At 41.4% G+C, this 22842-nt stretch overlaps 2 protein-coding genes across 2 annotated transcripts in view; both read left to right on the top strand.

Annotated features, from left to right (window-relative positions):
- unc45a (unc-45 myosin chaperone A) overlaps window positions 1–12688 on the top strand; it is a 40614-nt gene extending 27926 nt beyond the window's left edge. The window contains exons 12-19 of the mRNA XM_060915008.1: window positions 1132–1272; window positions 1372–1499; window positions 1674–1740; window positions 1861–1974; window positions 2420–2535; window positions 2671–2788; window positions 2917–3072; window positions 11250–12688. Of these exons, the coding sequence (XP_060770991.1) occupies window positions 1132–1272; window positions 1372–1499; window positions 1674–1740; window positions 1861–1974; window positions 2420–2535; window positions 2671–2788; window positions 2917–3072; window positions 11250–11534 (1125 nt within the window). The 3' untranslated portion in view covers window positions 11535–12688. The remainder of the gene's footprint in view (window positions 1–1131; window positions 1273–1371; window positions 1500–1673; window positions 1741–1860; window positions 1975–2419; window positions 2536–2670; window positions 2789–2916; window positions 3073–11249) is intronic.
- Window positions 12689–18542: 5854 nt separating this feature from the next.
- On the top strand, window positions 18543–22127 carry gdpgp1 (GDP-D-glucose phosphorylase 1). The gene has a single exon (XM_060909845.1). The coding sequence runs from the start codon at window positions 18722–18724 to the stop codon at window positions 19811–19813; it is 1092 nt and encodes a 363-aa protein (XP_060765828.1). The 5' UTR covers window positions 18543–18721; the 3' UTR covers window positions 19814–22127.
- Window positions 22128–22842: the final 715 nt, after the last annotated feature.

Below are 22842 nucleotides of genomic sequence, written 5' to 3' on the forward strand. Positions count from 1 at the left end.
TATCTGGTACCCATACCCTATGGGTATATACAGCCGTGGTCAGAAGTTTACATACACTCATCATGGACATGAATGTCATGTTAATGTTAGGCTTTCAGAAATTTCTTTGAACTGTTCTTCATTTAGATTACTAATTCAGTGATGCTGAAAGTTCTAAAGTGTCTTTTAACTTGCCAAGGCCAAAGCCTCTTAACTTCCTGTTTGTGATCATGATTGACTACAGCTGGTAGCTTCTCTGTACCAATATAAAACCAGTTTGTTTGACAGTACCCAACACACAGTACAATGGGAAAGTCTAAGGAGCTCAGTGCAGATCTGAGAAAGAGGACTGTAGATTTACACAACTCGGGAACGTCTCTTGGATCCATTCCTAAACAAGTGCATATTCCAAGATCATCCGTTCAGTTCAAGCTATTGGGAGGTGTAACCACTTTGCCAAAGTCTGAAAGAAGACCCAAACTGTCACCCCCAGCAGAGAGGAAATTGGTTTGGATGGAAAGGAACAACCCAAAAACCACCAAGGCACAAGCCTGCCATGAACTGGAAACAGCTGCAATACTGTCTACAGCCAGGCGAGTTTTACATCACCTGAGAGCCTGACCTTAACTCTATCGAAAATATGTGGTGTGCTTAAATGTCAGGTCTGTGCCAGGAAACCAACAAATTTAATTGAACTCTGCCAAGAAGAGTGGTCAAATATCCAACCAGAATTCTGCCAGAAACTTGATGTCTACTAAAAGTGTCTAGTCAAGGTGAAATTTGCTAAGGGACATTTTAACCAAATGTTAGATGTGCTGTATGTATATTTTTGAGCCTGTGTTGATTTCAGAAAACCTAAAATGAATTACAACTTGTGCACTGAATTATGTTTTTCTCTTAAAGATGTATGTTGTACGATCATCCTGCCACAGATAAAGAACAGTTTAAAGAAATCATTGAAAGCCCAATATTGCCATGAAATTCATGTCCATGATGAGTGTATGTAAACTTCTGACCGCAACTGTAATTTCTGACTGTAGGCCATCTGTTGTTATGCATGTTTTTGCCAGGCACCTGTTCATCAGTGAAAGAGGAATGTTATATTATGAAGCCTTTATAACTTCCCAGCCCGTTTTCTCTCTCTCACTGTAGTCTGAAGACAAAACAGTATTGTTTGCCATCGGCTCTACATTGGTAAACTGCACCAATAGTTATGACATTGAGAAGCCGGATCCTCAGTTGGTAGAATTGGCCAAATATGCCAAACAGCACATACCAGAGGAGCATCCAAAGGTATCAGCATACAACACGTTAGCCCAATACAAACTATACCAGTAATCCTTCTCATTGAGGAATGCAGATGAGAAATTACTACTTATTCTTGGTCTTCAGGATGCTCAGCCTTTTGTGGAGAAGCGTTTGGTTAAGCTTTTGGAGGCTGGGGTGGTTTCAGCTTTGGTGTGCATGGTTAAACAGGAAAGTCCTGCTCTCACTGATACATGCAGAGAATGTATTGCCAGGTATGTATATTTATACTGAATATTTACTTACCAAAATGATTTGATGAGAAAACACAGATAATATATAGCATGTGTACCTCAGATACAGTGTGGCCGCTAAAGCAGTTTATTTCTCTCTCACACAGCATTCTCTTTAGCATTTCCTGATAACATGTCTCTTCTCCTCCTTGTCAGGGTGTTCCTGGCTCTAGTGGAACGCCAAGAAGACCGGGGAATGGTCGTGGCACAGGGTGGTGGTAAAGTAAGAAGATCCCCCACTTCAAGCAAAACCAAAATACGGAAGTCCTTCTAAAATGAATAGACAATACCATTTAATATTATTTATTTATACATTGATCAAAACATCTTTATTATCATACAGGCATTGTTACCGCTGGCATCAGAAAGCACAGATGTAGGTAAAATCAAAGCAGCACAAGCACTAGCCAAAATCGCCATCACCTCAAATCCTGAGATTGCCTTTCCCGGGGAGAGGGTAAGAAAAAGATGCATTTTTCTGACCCTAGTCTTTCTTTCTTTCCTTGTCTGTGTGACTTCTGATTCTCATTAAAAATTATTATATAACTTACAAAATCATTTTATTAAGTATATAATCTAGACTACAAAAGCAGTTGTAATGGTGTGATTTTATATATAAGGCATTAACTGAAATGGATGTGTATTTACTGAATAAATAACGCATTTGCAATAAATCCTAACTTCCCCTGAATAATTACCATTTTAGTACTGCTACTTTTTGGCTTTCTGTACAGGTAACTCAGCATTTGGCCATCAGCTGAAACAAAAGAATTGAAGAGTTGGAACTTGGCCAATACTATTTTTCATATGCATTTTCACAATAATTTGATTTGTTGCTTATGTTTTGGAGGAACACTCCTAGAAGTTTGACACATTTTAGTGATTGCTGTTTGTGTGTGCAGGTTTATGAGGTGGTGCGTCCACTTGTGAATCTCTTGGCCCTGGATTGCTCTCTCCTGCAGAACTTTGAGGCTCTGATGGCCCTCACTAACCTAGCTGGCATTAGTGACAGACTGCGGTTAGTCCAGTCGATATATCAAAGCACTAACAGGCCATGAAAGTTATAATCTTACAATCATAGGTTAAAATATGTCATTTTAAATGTAGCTGAAAGAGAAAGAATTGATATAGTTAAACCTGTTTTGGTTTACAGACAGAAGATTATTAAAGAGAAAGCTGTGCCTAAAGTGGAGGGCTACATGTTTGAGGAGCATGACCTGGTACGAGCAGCAGCCACTGAGTGCATGTGTAACTTGATCTTAAGCCCTGAGGTATGTCCCAGTTTTATAGGAGAACTAAACAGTGTAGTGTTCAAATCCCAAGTGCTTTCTCATTTTTCTGTATTAGTTTTCTAATTTTATGTTGAAGTGCGTGGTTTTATGTTTGCCTGATTCCTCAGGTGCAGAAACTTTACCTGGCCACAGACAGCGACCGACTGAAACTCTTGGTACTGTACAGTGGTGAGGATGATGAGAGACTGAGGAAGGCTGCTGCAGGAACCCTCGCAGTGCTCACTGGGGAAATGCCAGAGCTGTGTGCACGGATCCCCAGCACAGTAAGTTGTTTCAGAGTACTGGTCTTCAAAACTGTCTAAGTTTTGCAATAGAAATATACTGAACAAGCCAACTGGGACAAAAACACATATCAGTATAATTTAGGATATGTAGCCTTTACTCTAGTTACATAGATTTGTTAACACATTAACTTTTATCCATTTAAATATATTTCAACATTTATTTAATTTTTTTGTGGACTGTTTTAGTTATACAGGGGGCTGCAAAAGTAGGTATACAGTAAGGATTATTCCAGTATTATAATAGTGGTGCTAGATTTCATTTAATACTAGAATTTGTTTTTCATTCTTGTATACCTACTTTTGCAGCCGCCTGTATATTTGTGATATATCCGTTTTGTGACAACAAAACAGACTCCATGACTTTGAACCTATCATGTCTGATATGCAAATTATTAGAGGATGATGTAGTACCCTGAAAACTAGCTACATATTAGAGATGAGGACAGTGTAATTTGAAACTCAGTTACTGAAGCTTCATGTATTCATATGACAAATGAGCTTTATTAGTGGTCACCTAGGCATCTAGTGAACAGTATTAATAATATGCCGATAACTGAAGTCACCAGTCTGATATATCAGCAATTTAAATATGAAATATTAATGTGAAGTTTTGTTGGACTGACATGTAAAGCCTAGGTCACAACCGGACGTATGATTTTTTTGGCCGTGCGATTTTTGGCGTTTCCCAAATCGCTGCGGTTTTTTTTGTTCGTGGAGAAAGACACACGTTGGCTGTAAGTTTGTGTTGCAACCTGAAAAAAATGTAAGCGCCCGTAGAGTTTGTTTGACATGACAAAGAACCTCTGCGGCCGGTCTGCGGCCAGTCTACGGCTCGAAAATCAGCACATCACACGCGCGCCCTCCATGCGTTTCACGAGCGCCCTCCGTGCGTTTCTTGCGTTTTTTGCACGTAGACCGGCCGTAGGAGCACGTACGGCCGGTTGTGACCGAGGCATAACAGATAAGACCTCTGTTTTGAACCTGAAGTGGATAAATGCATCTGTCCAAAAGTCCAAACATTTTCGTTTGTCACTGACTCTTTGTTGCATGTCACCACAATACTGATCAAACCAAAGAAGGCAAATGGAATAAAAATCTATGAAAGTTTCCTTACTCAATGGGTTGCCTGCCTTAAGGTAAATAGTTCATTTAAAAGCATGTGATTAGCCACAGCAGAGGATCTGCTAGGATCTGCTGTAATGAATTGAGTTTTAAAAAACAGGGAGTTTTTCTTCAGATGTTGATCAGTTCTGCTGCATTACTTTGAGCACTTGCTTCAGGCTGCTGAAATACAACCCCGCTTCCAAAAAAATTGGGATGCTGTGTCAAATATAAATAAAAACAGAATGCAATAATTTGCAAATCATAGACGCCCCATATTTCATTGACAATAATACAAAGACAACATATCAAATTATGAAACTGAGAAATTTTATTGTTTGAAAAATTTATGCGCATTTTGAATTTGATGTCCGCAACACATTTTAAAAAAGTTTGGGACGGGCATGTTTACCACTGTGTTGCATCACATCTTCTTTTAACAACACTCTGTAAATATTTGGGAACCGAGGAGACCAATTAATACTGTAGTTTTAAATGAGAAATGTTGTCCCATTCTTGCCTGATATGGGATGTCATACAGTTAGGTCCATATATATTTGGACACTGACACAAATTTTTTGTTTTTTTTACCTGTTTACTGAAACATATATTCAAGTTATAGTTATATAATGGACATGGACATAAAGTCCAGACTTTCAGCTTTCATTTGAGGGTATCCACATTAAAATTAGATGAAGGGTTTAAGAGTTTCAGCTCCTTAACATGTGCCACCCTGTTTTTAAAGGGACCAAAAGTAATTGGACAATTGACTCAAATGCTATTTCATGGGCAGGTGTGGGCAATTCCTTCGTTATGTCATTCTCAATTAAGCAGATAAAAGGCCTGGAGTTGAATTGAGGTGTGGTGCTTGCATTTGGAAGATTTTGCTGTGAAGAAAACATGCGGTCAAAGGAGCTCTCCATGCAGGTGAAACAAGCCATCCTTAAGCTGTGAAAACAGAAAAAAACCCATCCGAGAAATTGCTACAATATTAGGAGTGGCAAAATCTACAGTTTGGTACATCCTGAGAAAGAAAGAAAGCACTGGTGAACTCATCAATGCAAAAAGACCTGGACACCAACAGAAGTCAACAGTGGTGGAAGATCGCAGAATAATTTCCATGGTGAAGAGAAACCCCTTCTCAACAGCCAACCAAGTGAACAACACTCTCCAGGAGGTAGGCGTATCAATATTCAAATCTACCATAAAGAGAAGACTGCATGAAAGTAAATACAGAGGGTTCACTGCATGGTGCAAGCCACTGATAAGCCTCAAGAATAAAAAGGCTAGATTGGACTTTGCTAAAAAACATCTAAACAAGCCAGCACAGTTCTGGAAGAACATTCTTTAGACAGATGAAACCAAGATCAACCTCTACCAGAATGATGGAAAGAAAAAAGTATGGTGAAGGTGTGGTACAGCTCATGATCCAAAGCATACCACATCATCTGTAAAACATGGCGGAGGCAGTGTGATGGCTTAGGCATGCATGGCTGCCAGTGGCACTGGGTCACTGGTGTTTACTGATGATGTGACACAGGACAGAAGCAGCCGGATGAATTCTGAGGTATTCAGAGACATACTGTGTGCTCAAATCCAGCCAAATGCAGCCAAACTGATTGGTCAGCGTTTCATAATACAGATGGACAATGACCCAGAACATGAAGCCAAAGCAACCCAGGAGTTTATTAAAGCAAAGAAGTGGAATATTCTTGAATGGCCAAGTCAGTCACCTGATCTCAACCCAATTGAGCATGCATTTCACTTGTTAAAGACTAAACTTCAGACAGAAAGGCCCACAAACAAACGGCAACTGAAAACCGCTGCAGTAAAGGCCTGGCAGAGCATTAAAAAGGAGGAAACATAGCGTCTGGTGATGTCCATGAGTTCAAGACTTCAGGCAGTCATTGCCAACAAAGGGTTTTCAACCAAGTATAAGAAATGAACATTTTATTTACAATTATTTAATTTGTCCAATTACTTTTGAACCTCTGAAATGAAGGGATTGTGTTTAAAAAATGCTTTAGTTCCTCACATTGTTATGCAGTCATTTTGTTCAACCCACTGAATTAAAGCTGAAAGTCTGAACTTCAACTGCATCTGAATTGTTTTGTTCAAAATTCATTGTGGTAATGTACAGAACCAAAATTAGAAAAATGTTGTCTCTGTCCAAATATTTATGGACCTAACTGTATGCTCAACAGTATTTTGTATTTTATAATGCGCCAAATGTTTTAAATGGGAGACAGGTCTGGACTGCAGGCAGGCCAGTTTAGCACCTGGACTCTTACTACAAAGCCATGCAGTTTTAATATGTGCAAAATGCAGTTGGCATTGCCTTGCTGAAATAAGCAAGGCCTTCCCTGAAAAAGATATCATCTGGATGGCAGCATATTTGCTATAAAACCTGTATATATCGTTGAGCTTTAATGCTGCCTTCCCAGATGTGCAAGCTATCCATGCCATGTGCACTAATGTACCCTCATACCATCATGGATGTTGGCTTTTGAACTGTACACTGATCTTTAGCCTGGAGAAAATGGTGTCCAATGATTTCCAAAAAGAATTTCAAATTTCGATTTGTCAGACCAGAGGACAGTTTTCCATTTCACCTCAGCCCATCGTAAATGATCTCAGGCCCAGTGCTTCTGGATATTGTTTATATGGTTTATTCTTTGATGGTAGAATTTTAACTTGCCTTTGTCGAACACTGACAAACTGTGTTCACAGACAATGGTTTTCTGAAGTGTTCCTGAGCCCATGCAACAATTTCCACTACAGAATCATGTCTGTTTTAATGCAGTGTTGCCTGAGGGCCCGAAAATCACCAGCATCCAGTATTGGTTTTCGATCTTGTCCCTTGTGTACAAAGATTTCTCTGGGTTCTCTGAATCTTTCTTTGCAATTTTTACATTACAAGTATTTAGCAGATGTGCTTCTCCAGAGTGACATACAACCTACCCAGAGCAACCTGGGGAGCAGTTGGGGATTAGGTGTCTTGCTCAAGGGCACTTCAACCATTCCTGCTGGTCCAGAGAATCAAACCAGCGTCCTTTTGGTCCCAAAGCCACTTATTTCACCATTAGACCGTGGTTGTTTGAATGAGGAACATTATTCTTAAATAGCCCCCAAGCATAATTACATCATCACTTGTTTACCGCAGTGCATTATGGGGTATCGCCGGGGTCGGCGCTTGAGTGATATAGCAGATGTCCATTTAATTTTACGTGAGAGGAGCAATTTTGCCGTGCCCACGTTCCCCCCCACCCTCTCCCTCACTGCAGCCATCTCTCCTTCTTCCCTCAACACACCTCCCCCCAGTCATCACAGCAGCCCCCTCCTCCCCCACCTCAACACCGAGTCCTCCATGCATTACTGCAGACCAGGTCAGAGGTCAACTGAGGAAGCTTCACCCCAGGAAAGCAGCAGGCCCGGAAAAGGTGTGCCCACGACTACTGAAGACCTGCGCTGCTGAACTGGGTGAACCACTCCAACGCATCTTCAACCTCAGCCTGCAGCTGGGGAGAGTGTCAACCCTCTGGAAGACATCATGTATCATTCCAGTTCCCAAAAAGAATCGGCCCAGCGAGCTGAACGACTTCCGACCGGTGGCACTCACTTCACATCTGATGAAGAAGTTGGAGCGGCTCTTCCTCAGCCTCCTCAGACCCCAGGTACAACATGCCCAGGACTGTCTGCAGTTTGCATACCGGGCGGGTGTTGGTGTGGAAGACGCCATCCTCTACCTGCTACACCAAGCCCACTCGCATCTGGATAAGGGAAATGGCACAGTGAGGATCCTCTTCTTGGACTTCTCGAGTGCTTTCAACACCATCCAGCCCCTATTGCTTCAGGACAAACTGAATAGGATGCGAGTGGACCCCTGCCTGGTCACCTGGATCTCCAGCTACCTCACTGACAGGCCACAGTACATCAGGCTGAAGGACATCATGTCTGACACTGATTAGCAGCACCAGACCACCCCAGGGCATGGTGCTGGCCCCTCTTCTCTTCACCCTGTACACCACGGACTTCTGCTACAACTTGGAGCTGTGTCACATTCAGAAGTTTGCCGATGACACAGCCATCATTGGGTGTATCAGTGATGACAGAGAGGAGGAGTATAGGAGCCTGGTGAGGGACTTTGCTGTGTGGTGCAACAGGAACCATCTGCAGCTCAACACCTCAAAGACCAAGGAGCTGGTCATTGACTTTGGGATGTCCAGACCAAGGTCATGACCAGTTCTGATCGAGGGAGTCGAAGTGGAGGCTGTGGATTCCTACAAGTACCTCGGGCTGTGGCTGGACAGCAAGCTGGACTGGACTTGCAACACCAATCACTTATACAGGAAGGGACAGAGCAGGCTATACTTCCTGAGGAGGCTGCGGCAGGAAACTCCTGTGGATGTTCTATCAGTCTGTGGTCGCCAGTATCCTGTTTTACACCGTGGTGTGCTGGGGGAGCAGCACATTCAAGAAGGACACATCCAGGCTGGACAAACTGATCAGGCGGGCCGGCTCTGTGGTCGGCATGAAGCTGGACTCTCTGGTGACGGTGGCAGAGAAGAGGTCTATGGACAAACTATTGAACATCATGGACGATGCCAGTCACCCTCTGCACACCGTCATCAGCAACCAGAGGAGCCTGTTCAGTGACAGAATGCTCCTTCCCACGTGCAGGACGAACAGACTCAAAAACTCCTTTGTCCCTCATGCCATCAGACTGTACAACTCCTCTCGGGGGGGTAACAGGAGGACAGAGGACGGGAAGGAGCAGTAGCCTAGCCTAACAATAAGCAATACTGGACAATGTGCAATATAAAGTGCAATATCTCTCCTGCTGCCCCCTCCCACTTCCCCCCCTCCCCCTTCCTCTCTTCCCCATATCTTATTCTTTTTATATTTGTATATGTAAATACTTTATTTATTTTAATTTATCTAGAAGTTTTCTCTATTTCTTTTCTGTTTATCTGTAATGATGCTGCTGGAATCTTAATCTCCCTGAGGGAACCCTCCCAAAGGGATCAATAAAGTTTTATCTAATCTAATCTAATGGAAGACAATGAAATTGGTGATTTAAAAAGGTGATTAACATGTCAAGGGTTTACAGCAGGAAAATCGGAATTCAAATCAAGCTTGGTGAGAAGGTAAGAAGGGGTTGGTTTTTGTTTTGTTTTAAACACAACCCTGGATTACAAGCCCTGGGATCACGAAGCAACCTTAGACTTAAGTCTAAATTTCATCTTCAGTCATTCCTTACCATTTTCTAAGGAGCTTTGTTCTAATGAAATCTTAGCCTTGTACTTAATCTTGATCCAGCACAATGAAAGTTACAGATGCAGTAAGGGAAACTATTATGAAAAATCAACTTTTGACTTAAATCTTAGATTGCTTCGTGATCCCGGGCCCAGATGAACAGCATCAAAACATTTATAAATGAGTGATTAGTTAAATAAAACTTGATATCAGGAAACATTACAAAAAAAAGTCTTTGGAAACCCACTGATCTGCCGTGTCATATTCAGTATAAATGCATTTACATCAGTAAATGCCACTAGTGAGGTACGCTGAACATTATACATACCCGAAAGAGAACCCTTCATGGTTTGGGAGTTTTATTGGTCCAACAGGCTCGTTCGGCTGCCGAGTGCTTCGGCACGTTGAGAGGCAAAGGCCGAAGAATGATTCTTTGTTTTACAGGCTTTGGAATATCGCTAGTTTCAGACAATGAACAGTGTTGACTGTTTTATAATCTTCTATAACCGAAGGCCATTCCACAGACCATGGAAATATTGCTGGGTTACAGTTTAAGTACATCTTTTTCCCACCAGAGAAATGTAAGCTACAAACACTTGTCCATTTCAATTCAGTACAAAGGTTTTCATTGTGGATTAAACTTGTCCATTTCTTGCTTCTCCTCAGCTGGCAACTGATAAAAAGCTCAAATTAGGTGTTCTCTTTGTTGTGGAGACACAGTAAGGCACACAGCAGTTCACTTTAGGTAGCACAGTTAAAACCGGTTAGACAGAACAATGCAGTGTTTAACAAAGACGAAAGTAAACAATATGGCAGCGCTGACCCCGGATATCGCGCATAATGCATTGTAGTAAACAAGCGATGACATAGTTATAGGTTAGGTCATTGTTGCACTATTTGCCTATGCAGTCTTTCACAGTGGTGAACTCCTCCCCAGCTTTATTTCTGAGAGACTCAGCTTCTCTGGGGTGCTCTTTTTATACCCAATCATTAGTTGTGAGATGTTCCACCATGATGTGGTGGTGGGGTTTTTTTTTTGTTTTTGTTTTTCCCCATTTGTTTTTTTAAATCATTCCACAACTTTTCCACTCTTTTGTTGCCCCATCCCACTTTTTTTTAAACATGTTGTTGGTATTAAATTCAAAATGAGCATATATTTTTCAAAAAGCAATAAACTTTCTGTTTCAACATTTGACATGTCTTTGTACTGTTTTTTTCAATGAAATAATAGGATTTTTATGATTTGCAAATCATCACTTTCTGTTTTTATTGACCTATAACAGTGTCCCAACTTTTTGGAAACGGGCTTGTACTTTACTGTGTCTGCATCTGTACTGCAGTCTGCCATTTGGCCTTTGTCATACATAATAGCATAGCATGATCAGTGTAGTGGGAGTGAAAGACAGGTGAGGATTTATACCATGCCATATTTGTAGATAATGGCATTTATAATGGGAGTATAATAGTGGTAAAGGTGTAGAAGTCATGTTTGTTATGCCATTTTATTAGTTTATTTAGTGTTAAAATTGATATGATTAATAACCAATTTTATGTTCAATGATTTCAAACTATTACATTTAAGCTGTACAGTAGATATTTTATATGCACTTTCTGTTTTAGTTTATGCACTTTTACTTCCCCAGGGCAGATGACACATTTATTTAAGCTATTAATCTACTCACTTCCTGTAAGTCCGGTTTGAGACATTTTGCCCTTTTCGTATCCAGTGGTCCTGTAGAAATGGTTTACTTTACAATCTCCAGTTCATTAATTCTCCTCATGTCTGTTCTTCACTTTAGACCAGTCACTGGTTGGAGATCCTGCAGGCTCTGCTGCTGAGTGACATTCAGGATCTGTGTCACCGTGGTGTAGTCATCACACTGAACCTGATGCAGGCAGAAAGGAGTTTAGCTGAAAAACTAATGGAGAGTGAGGCACTGGAGATCCTTTCTGTCCTGGCTAAAGCAACTGAAGCTAACAAGGCTCCTGTGATTAGAACAGCCCAGCGCTGCCTCGCCTTAGCTCTGGAGTACGGTCTTATCAGGAGCAATGATGGCAAAACCAGTGGAACATCTGAACCGTGATTGGACAGATTATCCATACACAGAAAGCTCACTACAAGTCTTAAGTTTGCATACCTTATTTTATAAATGTAATATGTGATTATAGTACACAGTTAAGTTTTTCGAGCTCTGCTAGTAGACGCACCCTCAAACGGAAGACTTGTTAACAGATATCAGGACTGAAATAAGGATGGACAGCAGAAAAGAGATGGTTGTTCTTTGCACCAGACAATCGTTTAATTGCACGTTTTAATTCTTGATTTATAATGAGATAAAAACAGTGTCATTGCAGCGGAGTTGCTACCACCTGTTTCTTAGAGGTGTATTTATCCCCTGTTGAAAAATCCATCTTACTCTGAGCAGCTACAGCTGCCAAAATTCAGGCCAAGCTGGTTGAGCTGGCAGGCCATTTTGCCAGCTGGTAATTGCTGGTAATATTTCCTGAATTACTGCTACTAATGCCATATTGTAGTTATTTTAAAGAAAATAACACTGTGGGTAGCATGGTCCCTACATAATGTTAAATACAAAGTGTGTGTGTGTGTGTGTGTGTGTGTTGCCCTGAAATGGATGGGGGTGCCATCCAGCGTGTATTCCTGCACCCCACCCAGTGTTCTCAGGATATGCTCCGGATCCATTACCAGCATGATTTACATGAATAAGTAAAAACCAGCCTGACGAGCTCAGCCTTTTTTGTTTGTTTGTTTGTTTGTTTTTGTTTCTTCTTGCTGTGAATAGTTGACCAAACCAAGCTGGATTTTTCAGCAGGGTCCTCATGCTTAAAAACAGTACAAAAATAGATTCTAAATATATATTTCACTACAATTTACTTGCACTGTGTATTTTTTTTTTGTTTTGTTTTCATTCTTAGATTTACTGTCCTTCTGCATTCCAGTGAACCATTGTATTATTTTGTCATGTAGTTTTTCGATATAATACTTTGAATGTATGAAATTTTACAGTGATTTAGTCATGAACCACCACATTCACCATATTGTTTTTAATGAGTGTTGATCACAGTCTTTCCCCAGGCTACACTATTACCATTCCAGCTCACCACCTTTTGAAGTGGTTTTATGTTGCAGCTTTTATATAATAATGGACCACAGCATGACTGAAAATAAATAAACGTTAAAAAAAAAATACAAAAATAAATATGCTATGTGTGAAGCAGACGTCCTGTTTACCTTATGATTTTTTTTTAAGCTGCAGCACGCGTCATATTGCTGAACAAATCCACGTGACAATCCAGATTCAGCGGACCAATCGAGACGTACCGTAGTTAGAATGACATGAGAAAGGAGCGGAAACCTCTCCTTGTTGCCAGGTCTCTGATTATTCCCACCATACTGGAGTTTTTCTGAAATGTTTCTTTGGGTTTATGTTCCCACTGCTAACTCATCTCATCTCATTATCTGTAGCCGCTTTATCCTGTTCTACAGGGTCGCAGGCAAGCTGGAGCCTATCCCAGCTGACTACGGGCGAAAGGCGGGGTACACCCTGGACAAGTCACCAGGTCATCACAGGGCTGACACATAGACACAGACAACCATTCACACTCACATTCACACCTACGGTCAATTTAGAGTCACCAGTTAACCTAACCTGCATGTCTTTGGACTGTGGGGGAAACCGGAGCACCCGGAGGAAACCCACGCGGACACGGGGAGAACATGCAAACTCTGCACAGAAAGGCCCTCGCCGGCTACGGGGCTCGAACCCGGACCTTCTTGCTGTGAGGCGACAGCGCTAACCACTACACCACCGTGCCGCCCCCCACTGCTAACTAATTGGGACAAATATGTTTTCGAAAATACAAACGGCAAAAAAGATTTTATACATGCAGATGTGCTTATAAAAAAAAATTTAATTGAAGCTTGGTATTCATGTACTTATGTTAATAAATGCCAAGCAACTATAAATGACCAAGCTTAATCGTGGCACAGGTGATTGGCATTGGCACCAACAACACTATAAAATACCAAACTGAGCTGAATAATACAAATGACATTTGGGTTGTTTTACAATCAGGGTACGCAAGCTAAAAATCACATTTAATACTTATTATCTTCAATATCAAAAGGCTTGACTAAATAAACTTGGTTGTTTATCGTAGTCCTGTGATAGCTCTATTTACCATGCAAAAAAAAATTTGGTGATAACGTTATTTTTGGTGAATGTATGGCAATATATGTCATATTTAGCAAAATTACTCGTGTCATTTAGAAAAAGTGCTTTTTTGACCACAGGTAGCTCCAAAAGGGATGCACTTAAATCATTCTTTATACCATAAAACACATATTTGGTTCCATATCATTGGAAACATAGTTAAGTTTTAATGTTGAATGCCGGTAAGTTTTCAGACTATTTTGATCAAATTAGTATGTAATTGTGTCAAAAAAAAAAAGTCCTCTCCCAGACAGCTAATTTTTCAATATAAAATAACATATCTAAAATGATTATTTTCATCCTAAAATGTGGTCAAGATATTGGGACATAAATATTAGAGACAACTAACACAAAGCTTACAGCCTTATATTTAAAAGCACTATGGAAGTAGTGGATTCTGAATTGTCAAAAAAAAAAAATGTCCTCTCCGAGAATCATTTCATTTGTTTCTCCCATCTTATAGCAGATTACACAAAACTACCATGCACATCTGTCAAAAAATTACCTGAAATCTGTTCTTTAACTTGTCCTTCACTTAAAAACTGGTACAAGAACCAGTTTGAATCAATTTGAATTTTGGACCCCTGTGACACAAACTTTGTACCCTGATTGTAAAACAACCCCTATAAATGATGAAAGACTCTTTCTAAGAGTGATGTGCATTAAATATCCAGTAATGCAGCTCAGCCACTGCAGCATGTCAGCTCCCACAGACACACTCTAATGCTGCATTTGTGGTGATTTGGAAGTTGTAGTAATGTAATTTCCCACCTCAGCATGTTCGATGTGCAAAGTGGCACACAACATGGATGACCCCACGAAAGCATGTTTTTCGGGGGGGGTTTTGCATGGTCTGGGAACGTAAAGCTCATAAAAAGCCAATTTAACAAGACTTTTACAGTTACAAGCCTGAATGACTTTTGGTATTGTTCTACTCTAATGGACTTTAAACATTTGTGCAAAATTATGGGCTGAAATTGCAGTCTAGCAACAACAGCAAATAATAAGTAGCTGAGAAAAAAAAAAATCTAGCCAGTGAACAATAGTGAGTACTGTTAGCAATAAGCTAGCTAATGTTAGTAACTCTAATGTTGATGATTACATCCTCAAAGCAGCTACTAGTGTGGTCAACGTTATAGATTTAACCAAGTACTGTGTCTGTATATTAAATAATACTGCTATAAACCAATTTAAAAGCCGAGATGATGTATTCTACACTGTTCACAGTTTGAGCAGCCATGTTCTTCTTCTTCTTCTGGTTTTATGGCGGTTGGCAAACCAGCGTATTTGGTGCATTACCGCCAAAGAGCAGCCATGTTGGTTTGACATCACTCTGTAAAAGGGGAAGGACCTGGTAGTTGAGAAAACTACCTCAAGTTGACAGATTGAAATTTCAGGTTGAGGGGCGTTTTCTGTGTTTTACTGGCAGTGGCGTGCACAGACATTTTGGGGGGGGAAGTTCTCTGGGGGGGGGGAAAGGGCACTTTTTTGCGCATGTGGAACACCTTATTATAAAAGTCTGAGATTTAACCCTCCTCTTGTGTTCGGGTCGCCACTGACCTGTTTTAGTTTTTAAAGGTGTAAAACAACCACTTAATTTATTACATCAAGGCTTTTTGACTTTGCCAGGAATCTCTAGTTGAACAAAATAGAAAAATAAATTTTTGTTTTCCTAAATCTGAAAATGGTCTAGCAAAAAATATAATACTTATGTGCAGTTGTTTCTGTATGCGACGGGCTACTTCACGACAAAATAATTACAGCTTGGGCTTAGAGGGCAAACAATACATTTTCACTCGATTCATGTGTTACCTGGCTGGTGGGGCAGGGGAAGAGCTGACTGACTGCCCGATGTGTTGTCTGCGCTACGACAAGGCCGTGGCTTCCAGGACGCTATGCTGCTGCAACCTCACATTGAATGCACTGCACGCTTGTTCACGTGACAGAGCAAGAGAGACAGAGGTCCGGTGTGTGTGCGGAGGGGGCACACATCGGGACATTATTTTCACACACGCTTTTAATGCCGCAGCTTTTCTAAAAGATCATGTCGACATTGGCCTCAGTAAACTGTAAAAAAAAAATTCAAAAGGGCACTTTTTTGGACAGAGGGCAGAGGGGCAGGTGCTTGAGCACCACCTCGTGTCTATCTGTGCACGCCACTGTTTACTGGGTGTAGGCAGGGAATTATAAGTTGCACCTTCACCTTGAAGGCAGCATAACACTTCACTCTTTTACAGGGTTCCAGGTTTCAGTCTGTCAATTTGAGGTAGTTTTCTCAACTACCAGGTCCTTCCCCATTTAGAGTGATGTCAAATCAACATGGCTATTCTCCTACAATTTGAAATTTATAACTATTATTGCTAGGCCTAAGTCTCTTGGCTCAGTTAGTCTCAACTACTCCCAAGTGTCTTGTGCTCCTTTTCTATGGAAATCCTCTGTAATTGTACAATTTTCTTTTTCTTGAAAGACTGCTAATAAAGTATCCAACCCACTTGGCTGCTCAAACTGTGAACAGTTTAGAGTATGTCATCTCTGCTTTTAAATTGGCTTAATGGTTAGAGAAGCAGCTTTGGTACCAAAAGGTCAACAGTTTGATCCCTTGGACCAGCAGGAATGGCTGAAGTGCCCTTGAGCAAGGCACGGAATCCTTAATTGCTCCCCAGGCTGCTCTGGGTCTATTGTACGTCGCTCTGGATAAAACATCTGCTAAATGCCTGTAATGTAATGGTTCCATTTTTGTGTCCTAATTGCATGTTAGCCTTAATTTGTGGATGTTTTGGTTTGTTTTCTTTCAGGAATTTATCCTGAAATGACTGACTTTCATACAAGTTTCATTAATTCCATGCATGTAATTAAAGTAAGTAAACGATTTTAAGCTTGGTGTATAGAAATTTGCAGTAACTGATGCTAATTATATAATTTGATCAGCGGAGGTTCCTGGTGAGTGTCATTCATAGGCTACACAAACTCAAGAGCTCTTATAAGATTTTTTTTTTTTCTGAACTACTGGATTTTCACAAATAGACTACCACGTGTTCTGTGTAAATGCTCCTGCGACCATCCATTCATCCATCATCTGTAGCCACTTATCCTGTCCTACAGGGTCACAGGCAAGCTGGAGCCTATCCCAGCTGACTATGGGCGAGAGGCGGGGTACACCCTGGACAAGTCGCCAGGTTATCGCAGAGCTGACACATAGAGACAGGCAACCATTCACATTCACATCCATCCATCCATCCGTTATCTGTAGCCGCTTATCCTGTACTACAGGGTCGCAGGCAAGCTGGAGCCTATCCCAGCTGACTATGGGCAAGAGGCGGGGTACACCCTGGACAAGTCACCAGGTTATCGCAGGGCTAACACATAGAGACAGACAACCACTCACATTCACATCCATCCATCCATTATCTGGAGCCGCTTATCCTGTCCTACAGGGTCGCAGGCAAGCTGGAGCCTATCCCAGCTGACTACGGGCGAAAGGCGGGGTACACCCTGGACAAGTTGCCAGGTCATCACAGGGCAGACACACAACCATTCACATTCATTCACATCTACGGTCAATTTAGAGTCACCAGTTAACCTAACCTGCATGTCTTTGGACTGTGGGGGAAACCAGAGCACCCGGAGGAAACCCACGCAGACACGGGGAGAACATGCAAACTCCGCACAGAAAGGCCCTCGCCGGCCACGCCCATACGAAAAAAAACAGTAAAGAACTTATAAGAATTTACCACTGTCTTAGTAGTAAATCCTTATAAATATAAGGATAAATCCTTATAAGGATAAATCCTTATAAGGATTTATAAATAAATATATATGCCATGTATGATTTACTCCTGAAAGTGGCCCCTTTTGCATTTTCCTCATACAAATTTTTTATGAAAATCTAGTATGTATGAAGTGAACATTGTGCATGGTTTTTACAGATAATGTGTATGATGAATTACAGTACACCGTCTTTGTATGCTTCATGTCATGTTTGTAGTTTTAAATTATATTTTACAGTTTAAAATGTATATGCCTTTTATATGTAAATCCACACAAACATATATGTTTTTGTTTGAATTGTGGATGTATCGTAAAGGTATTCTATGATGGCTCTCTATGTTTTTTATATGTCAACCTACTGAAAAAGACAGGTTTATTGTATGACTTCTTTAGGTTTATAGATGTTTTTATATGTTGATCAATTACTATAAATGTAAAAATAGAAGAGTTTTTTTTGTATGAATTGTTCAAGTTTATCTATGTTTTTAAAATGTCAACCAATTACTGTCAATGTAATGTTGACATATAAAAAACATAGAGAGCCATCATAGAATACCTTTACGATACATCCACAATTCAAACAAAAACATATATGTTTGTGTGGATTTACATATAAAAGGCATATACATTTTAAACTGTAAAATATAATTTAAAACTACAAACATTACATGAAGCATACAAAGACGGTGTAATTCATCATACACATTATCTGTAAAAACCATGCACAATGTTCACTTCATACATACTAGATTTTCATAAAAAATTTGTATGAGGAAAATGCAAAAGGGGCCACTTTCAGGAGTAAATCATACATGGCATATATATTTATTTATAAATCCTTATAAGGATTTATCCTTATATTTATAAGGATTTACTACTAAAACAGTGGTAAATTCTTATAAGTTCTTTACTGTTTTTTTTTCGTATGGGCGGGGCTCGAACCCGGACCTTCTTGCTACGAATGAATAAATGAGACGCACTGTTTAGATTTAGAAGGAGAAACTCTTTATGGTTCAGGTGATTTTCTTCATGAAGATCTGGCAACCCTGAAGGCTGACCTGAATCAGTGACGTCATAAGAAGCGGCTGGGAAACCCGGAAATCTTTTGATGTGGCAGGGTCTCGGTTTAACTCTATGATCCGACAAATGTTCTAATGTCGCATAGCCTAAATGCTGTGTTTTGGGGGTTTTTTCCCCAGCTACTACAATACTGATCAAACCAAAGTCTGAAAAGACATCCGGGTTGCCAGATTGTCACTGCGTGTACAGCCATGGAAAGTCCAAAGCACGTTTTCACTTACACCAACAAGGATTTTGCGCACGATGTGTGCCGGACTGATGGGAAAATGACTGACAGGACGTCCAGGTTTGATGTCGCCCTGAGATGTGGCTGGGCGGAGATGATGAATGCCGGGCTTTTCAGATATCATCTGGCGCATCTGGAGACGCGTGTGTTACCCGGGGAGTGCGGATATATCGCCCAGCTCAACGTTCAGAGAGGCATCGAGAGGAGAAAACCTCAGATCATCCTGAGCGTCCAGCAGCAGCTCGATCCCAAACTCTTTAACTTCAATAAAATCAATTCGGCCGAAATCTTGTTTGAAATGCGCAGAGAGGAGGAGGAGGAGGAGATTTCCGCTCAGAAAGGATGCGCTCAAAACGGAACACGTGCCTCGTGTGTTGTGATCATAAACACGAGTCCGTTAGAGTTTGGTCACTGCTTGCTGGTACCCGAACCTTCCCGGTGCCATCCTCAGATCTTAACGCCCTTCGCGCTCCAAATCGGGCTCGAGTCCTTGTTTCTGAGCGCTGATCCCGGATACCGAGTCGGGTTTAACAGTCTCGGGGCGTTTGCCTCTGTTAATCATCTACACCTTCACGGATATTACTTGAATCACGCTTTAAGGATCGAGTGCGCCGGCACAGAGCTCATCCTTCCCCAAAAGCGCTTGTACCGGCTTGTGGACTTTACGAAAGCATTCATGTTCTACACGGACCGCCACGAGGAAACACGCACCACCGCCGCCACCGTCTGCAGGCTCACAGACCTTCTGGTCGAGAGAAATATCGCCCACAATGTCTTCATGACCCGAGGCTGCCATCCAGACAGTGAAGACAAAGCCCTGTCCTTACTGCGCCACGGCGTGCGCATCTTCATCTGGCCCCGAGTGTCGTGTTTTGGGGCCAAACAGGAGTCAGCCTTTAACGTGGCTCTGTGCGAACTGGCCGGCCATCTTCCCTTTAAAAACAGAAAGGACTTTGAGGGCTTGGATGAGGATGGGGTCAGAGCAATTGTTCAGAAGTACCTTCTCAGTGACCAAGAGTTTGCTGACTTGCAACAACAAATTATTGAAAAATTATAAACAGAGGGGCGTAGTGGTTAGCACTGTCGCCTCACAGCAAGAAGGTTCGAGCCCAGCGGCCTTTCTGTGTGGAGTTTGCGTGTTCTCCCCATGACTGTGTGGGTTTCCTCCGGGTGCTCCGGTTTCCCCCAAAGGCTAATTGGTGGCTCTGAATTGACCGTAGGTGTGAATGTGAGTGTGAATGGTTGTTTCTCTCTGCCCCTTTTCCACCAAAGCAGTTCCAGGGCTGGTTCGGGGCCAGTGCTTGGTTTAGAACCAGGTTTTCTATTTCCACTGACAAAGAACTGGCTCTGGGGCCAGAAAAACCGGTTCCAGGCTAGCACCAACTCTTTGCTGGGCCAGAGGAAAGAACCGCTTACGTCAGCGGGGGGGAGGCGAGTTGTTAAGACCAACAACAATAACAAGACCGCGAAAGATCGCCATTTTTAAGCAACGAGAAGCAGCAGCTGTACAAACGCGAAGTCATCCATTATTATTGTTGTTGTTGTTGTTGCTGCTGCTGCTTCTTCTGTGTTGTTTTTGCTTCGATATTCGTGCCAAGGTTTATGCAAACATAACTGACGTATACAGCGACATAATGACGTGGCTTCCCTTAGCACCGCGAGCTATGGAAAAGCAAACTGGTTCTCAGCTGGCTCGCAAGTTGAATGAGTTGTGAACCAGCCCTGGAACTGATTTGGTGGAAAAGGGGTATATGTGTCAGCCCTGTGATGACCTGGCGACTTGTCCAGGGTGTACCCCGCCTTTCGCCCGTAGTCAGCTGGGATAGGCTCCAGCTTGCCTGTGACCCTGTAGAACAGGATAAGCGGCTACAGATAATGGATGGATGGATGAATTGACTGAGTGTGAATGGTTGGTTTTCTCTGTGTCAGCCCTGCAACTTGATCATGGGCCTCTCGCCCATAGTCAGCTGGGATAGGCTCCTGTGACCCTGTAGAACAGGATAAGCGGCTACAGATAATGGATGGATGGATTCTAAACAGAACTGCTGAGTATTTATGCAAATTAAAGGTGCTGTGTATAAATATGTTTCTAGATGTCACCTATAATAACCATAGGACTTCAAGGATACCTTAGAAAAATTTACTCATTCATTCATTCACTTTCAGTAACCACTTGTCCTGATCAGGGTTGTGTGTGAGGACCTTAGAAATCTTGCCCTGCAATGGATCAGGATATTTTCTGCAGTTTGCCTTCAAGGCAGCAGAGGGCTCTAAAAATTAAATTACTTGAATGACTTGACTTGTTCTCTTATATGTAAGTGACTTGATCATGTATCCATGTTATAGTCAGAGATGTCCAGAAGTGCCGACAACCAGTGTTTTTTTTTCTTTTTTTCTTTCCACCTACACAGACGGTCTGCGCCGGCTACTCAATCCCAGAAAAAAATAAATTAAATAAAAATTTGCCTTTCAATGTTCAAGTGATTTTTACATTGTCTCTGCTGCCCATAATTTGCTGCAAATACAATTATTCCACCACAAAATTGTCTTTGATTCGGGTCTAGCATGACTGGAAGCAACACCATATCTGTTGATTGATTCTCGTGCTCTGATTGGCTGAGCCGGACCATGTGACCACGCCTTAGCAAACAGTAAAGTCACAGTTGGTTGTTGTTGCAGACGATTTTGTTCAGTTTTCACAAAATATTTTGTAATGTAATTTACACGTGCACCAAATAAGCTCACCATGTTACAGAGCCAGGCACAGTGCCGTATTAAGCCAATGCGGTGCCCCTGGGCACTATACCTCAAGTGCCCGCGCGCACGCGTTCAGTAACCTCCTGCACACACTCACAAACCTTGCCCTTTGCTGTCAAAAATAGTAGCATATACATAAACAATAGTACACATAAACAAGGTCATTCTTCCTCATTGAAAATGTATGAAGTAGGCTACATCAGCCCATCAAATTCACTGAAAACAACCAACGATATGCATGTAGGCATATTGAAATGTCTTATTCAAAAATGAGCAGCATTTGTATGTCTCAAGGGGATCCTCGTCGTGTTTTTATTAAAAAAAAAACACGATCTAACACTGGAACATTTTTAATTGCAGCTACATGCCTGGAGTCTTTCTCTTTTTTTATTTTCTCTTCGCACAACCACTCAATTGATGTCTTTCCATTTTTCATTTCTACCGCGGTTTTTAAAAAATTGATACATTTCACCGTAGGTGGACTGGCTCAACTGACAGGTTGAGGAAAGGGGGGTTAATGGTCACATAGGCCACTCTTGCTCAGAATTATGATTATTGTTGTTCTTATGAAATTAGTGTTCATAATGAATTATATATGACTATTTAACAATGTCAAGTGTATAACCATTTTAAGTGTACAAACATTCACGAAAAATATTTTTAAAGTTTCTGTCATGTAGTGCCCCCCCCACTGGCTGTGAGTGGTTAGTGCCCCTGGGCACTGTGCCGCAGGCCCATATAGTTAATCCGGCCTTGGCCAGGCAGCATACTACAGAGGGTAACTGAGAAAGCCAAGCACACATACACCTGGAGGGAAAGTTCATACATATTTTACAAGTATCTCATCTCATCTCATTATCTCTAGCCGCTTTATCCTTCTACAGGGTCGCAGGCAAGCTGGAGCCTATCCCAGCTGACTACGGGCGAAAGGTGGGGTACACCCTGGACAAGTTGCCAGGTCATCACAGGGCTTATTTTACAAGTATTTTACAGGGAAATGTTTAGTAATTTATTTGCTGACAATGCACTAGAAGGCATGCAAATTTCAAAATTTTCTGAGGGGGGCATGCCCTCAGACCCCCTTAGCATTAGTGCACTTCTGGAACGCTGCAAATTCCAGAGATATATACAAATATAAAAATATATACAAATAGCCGAGATAGTCTGATAGCCTAGAACAACTAACTGAATATTGGCAAAAGCTAACATTTTGAAAGAAATTTGACTAGTTAACAAATCCTTGTATAACCCTAGATAATGAATGCACAGCATAACATCAGTTACTCTCATTACCTTTTAAAGCAATGAAATGAAACGTTTACATTAGGG

Source organism: Neoarius graeffei, chromosome 2 (genome assembly GCF_027579695.1).
Source record: "Neoarius graeffei isolate fNeoGra1 chromosome 2, fNeoGra1.pri, whole genome shotgun sequence".
In the NCBI taxonomy this organism is placed as follows: Eukaryota; Metazoa; Chordata; class Actinopteri; order Siluriformes; family Ariidae; genus Neoarius; species Neoarius graeffei.

Coding starts and splice junctions, on each gene's coding strand:
- gdpgp1 (XM_060909845.1), top strand. CDS start 18,722: ATGGAAAGTCCAAAGCACGTTTTCACTTACACCAACAAGGATTTTGCG.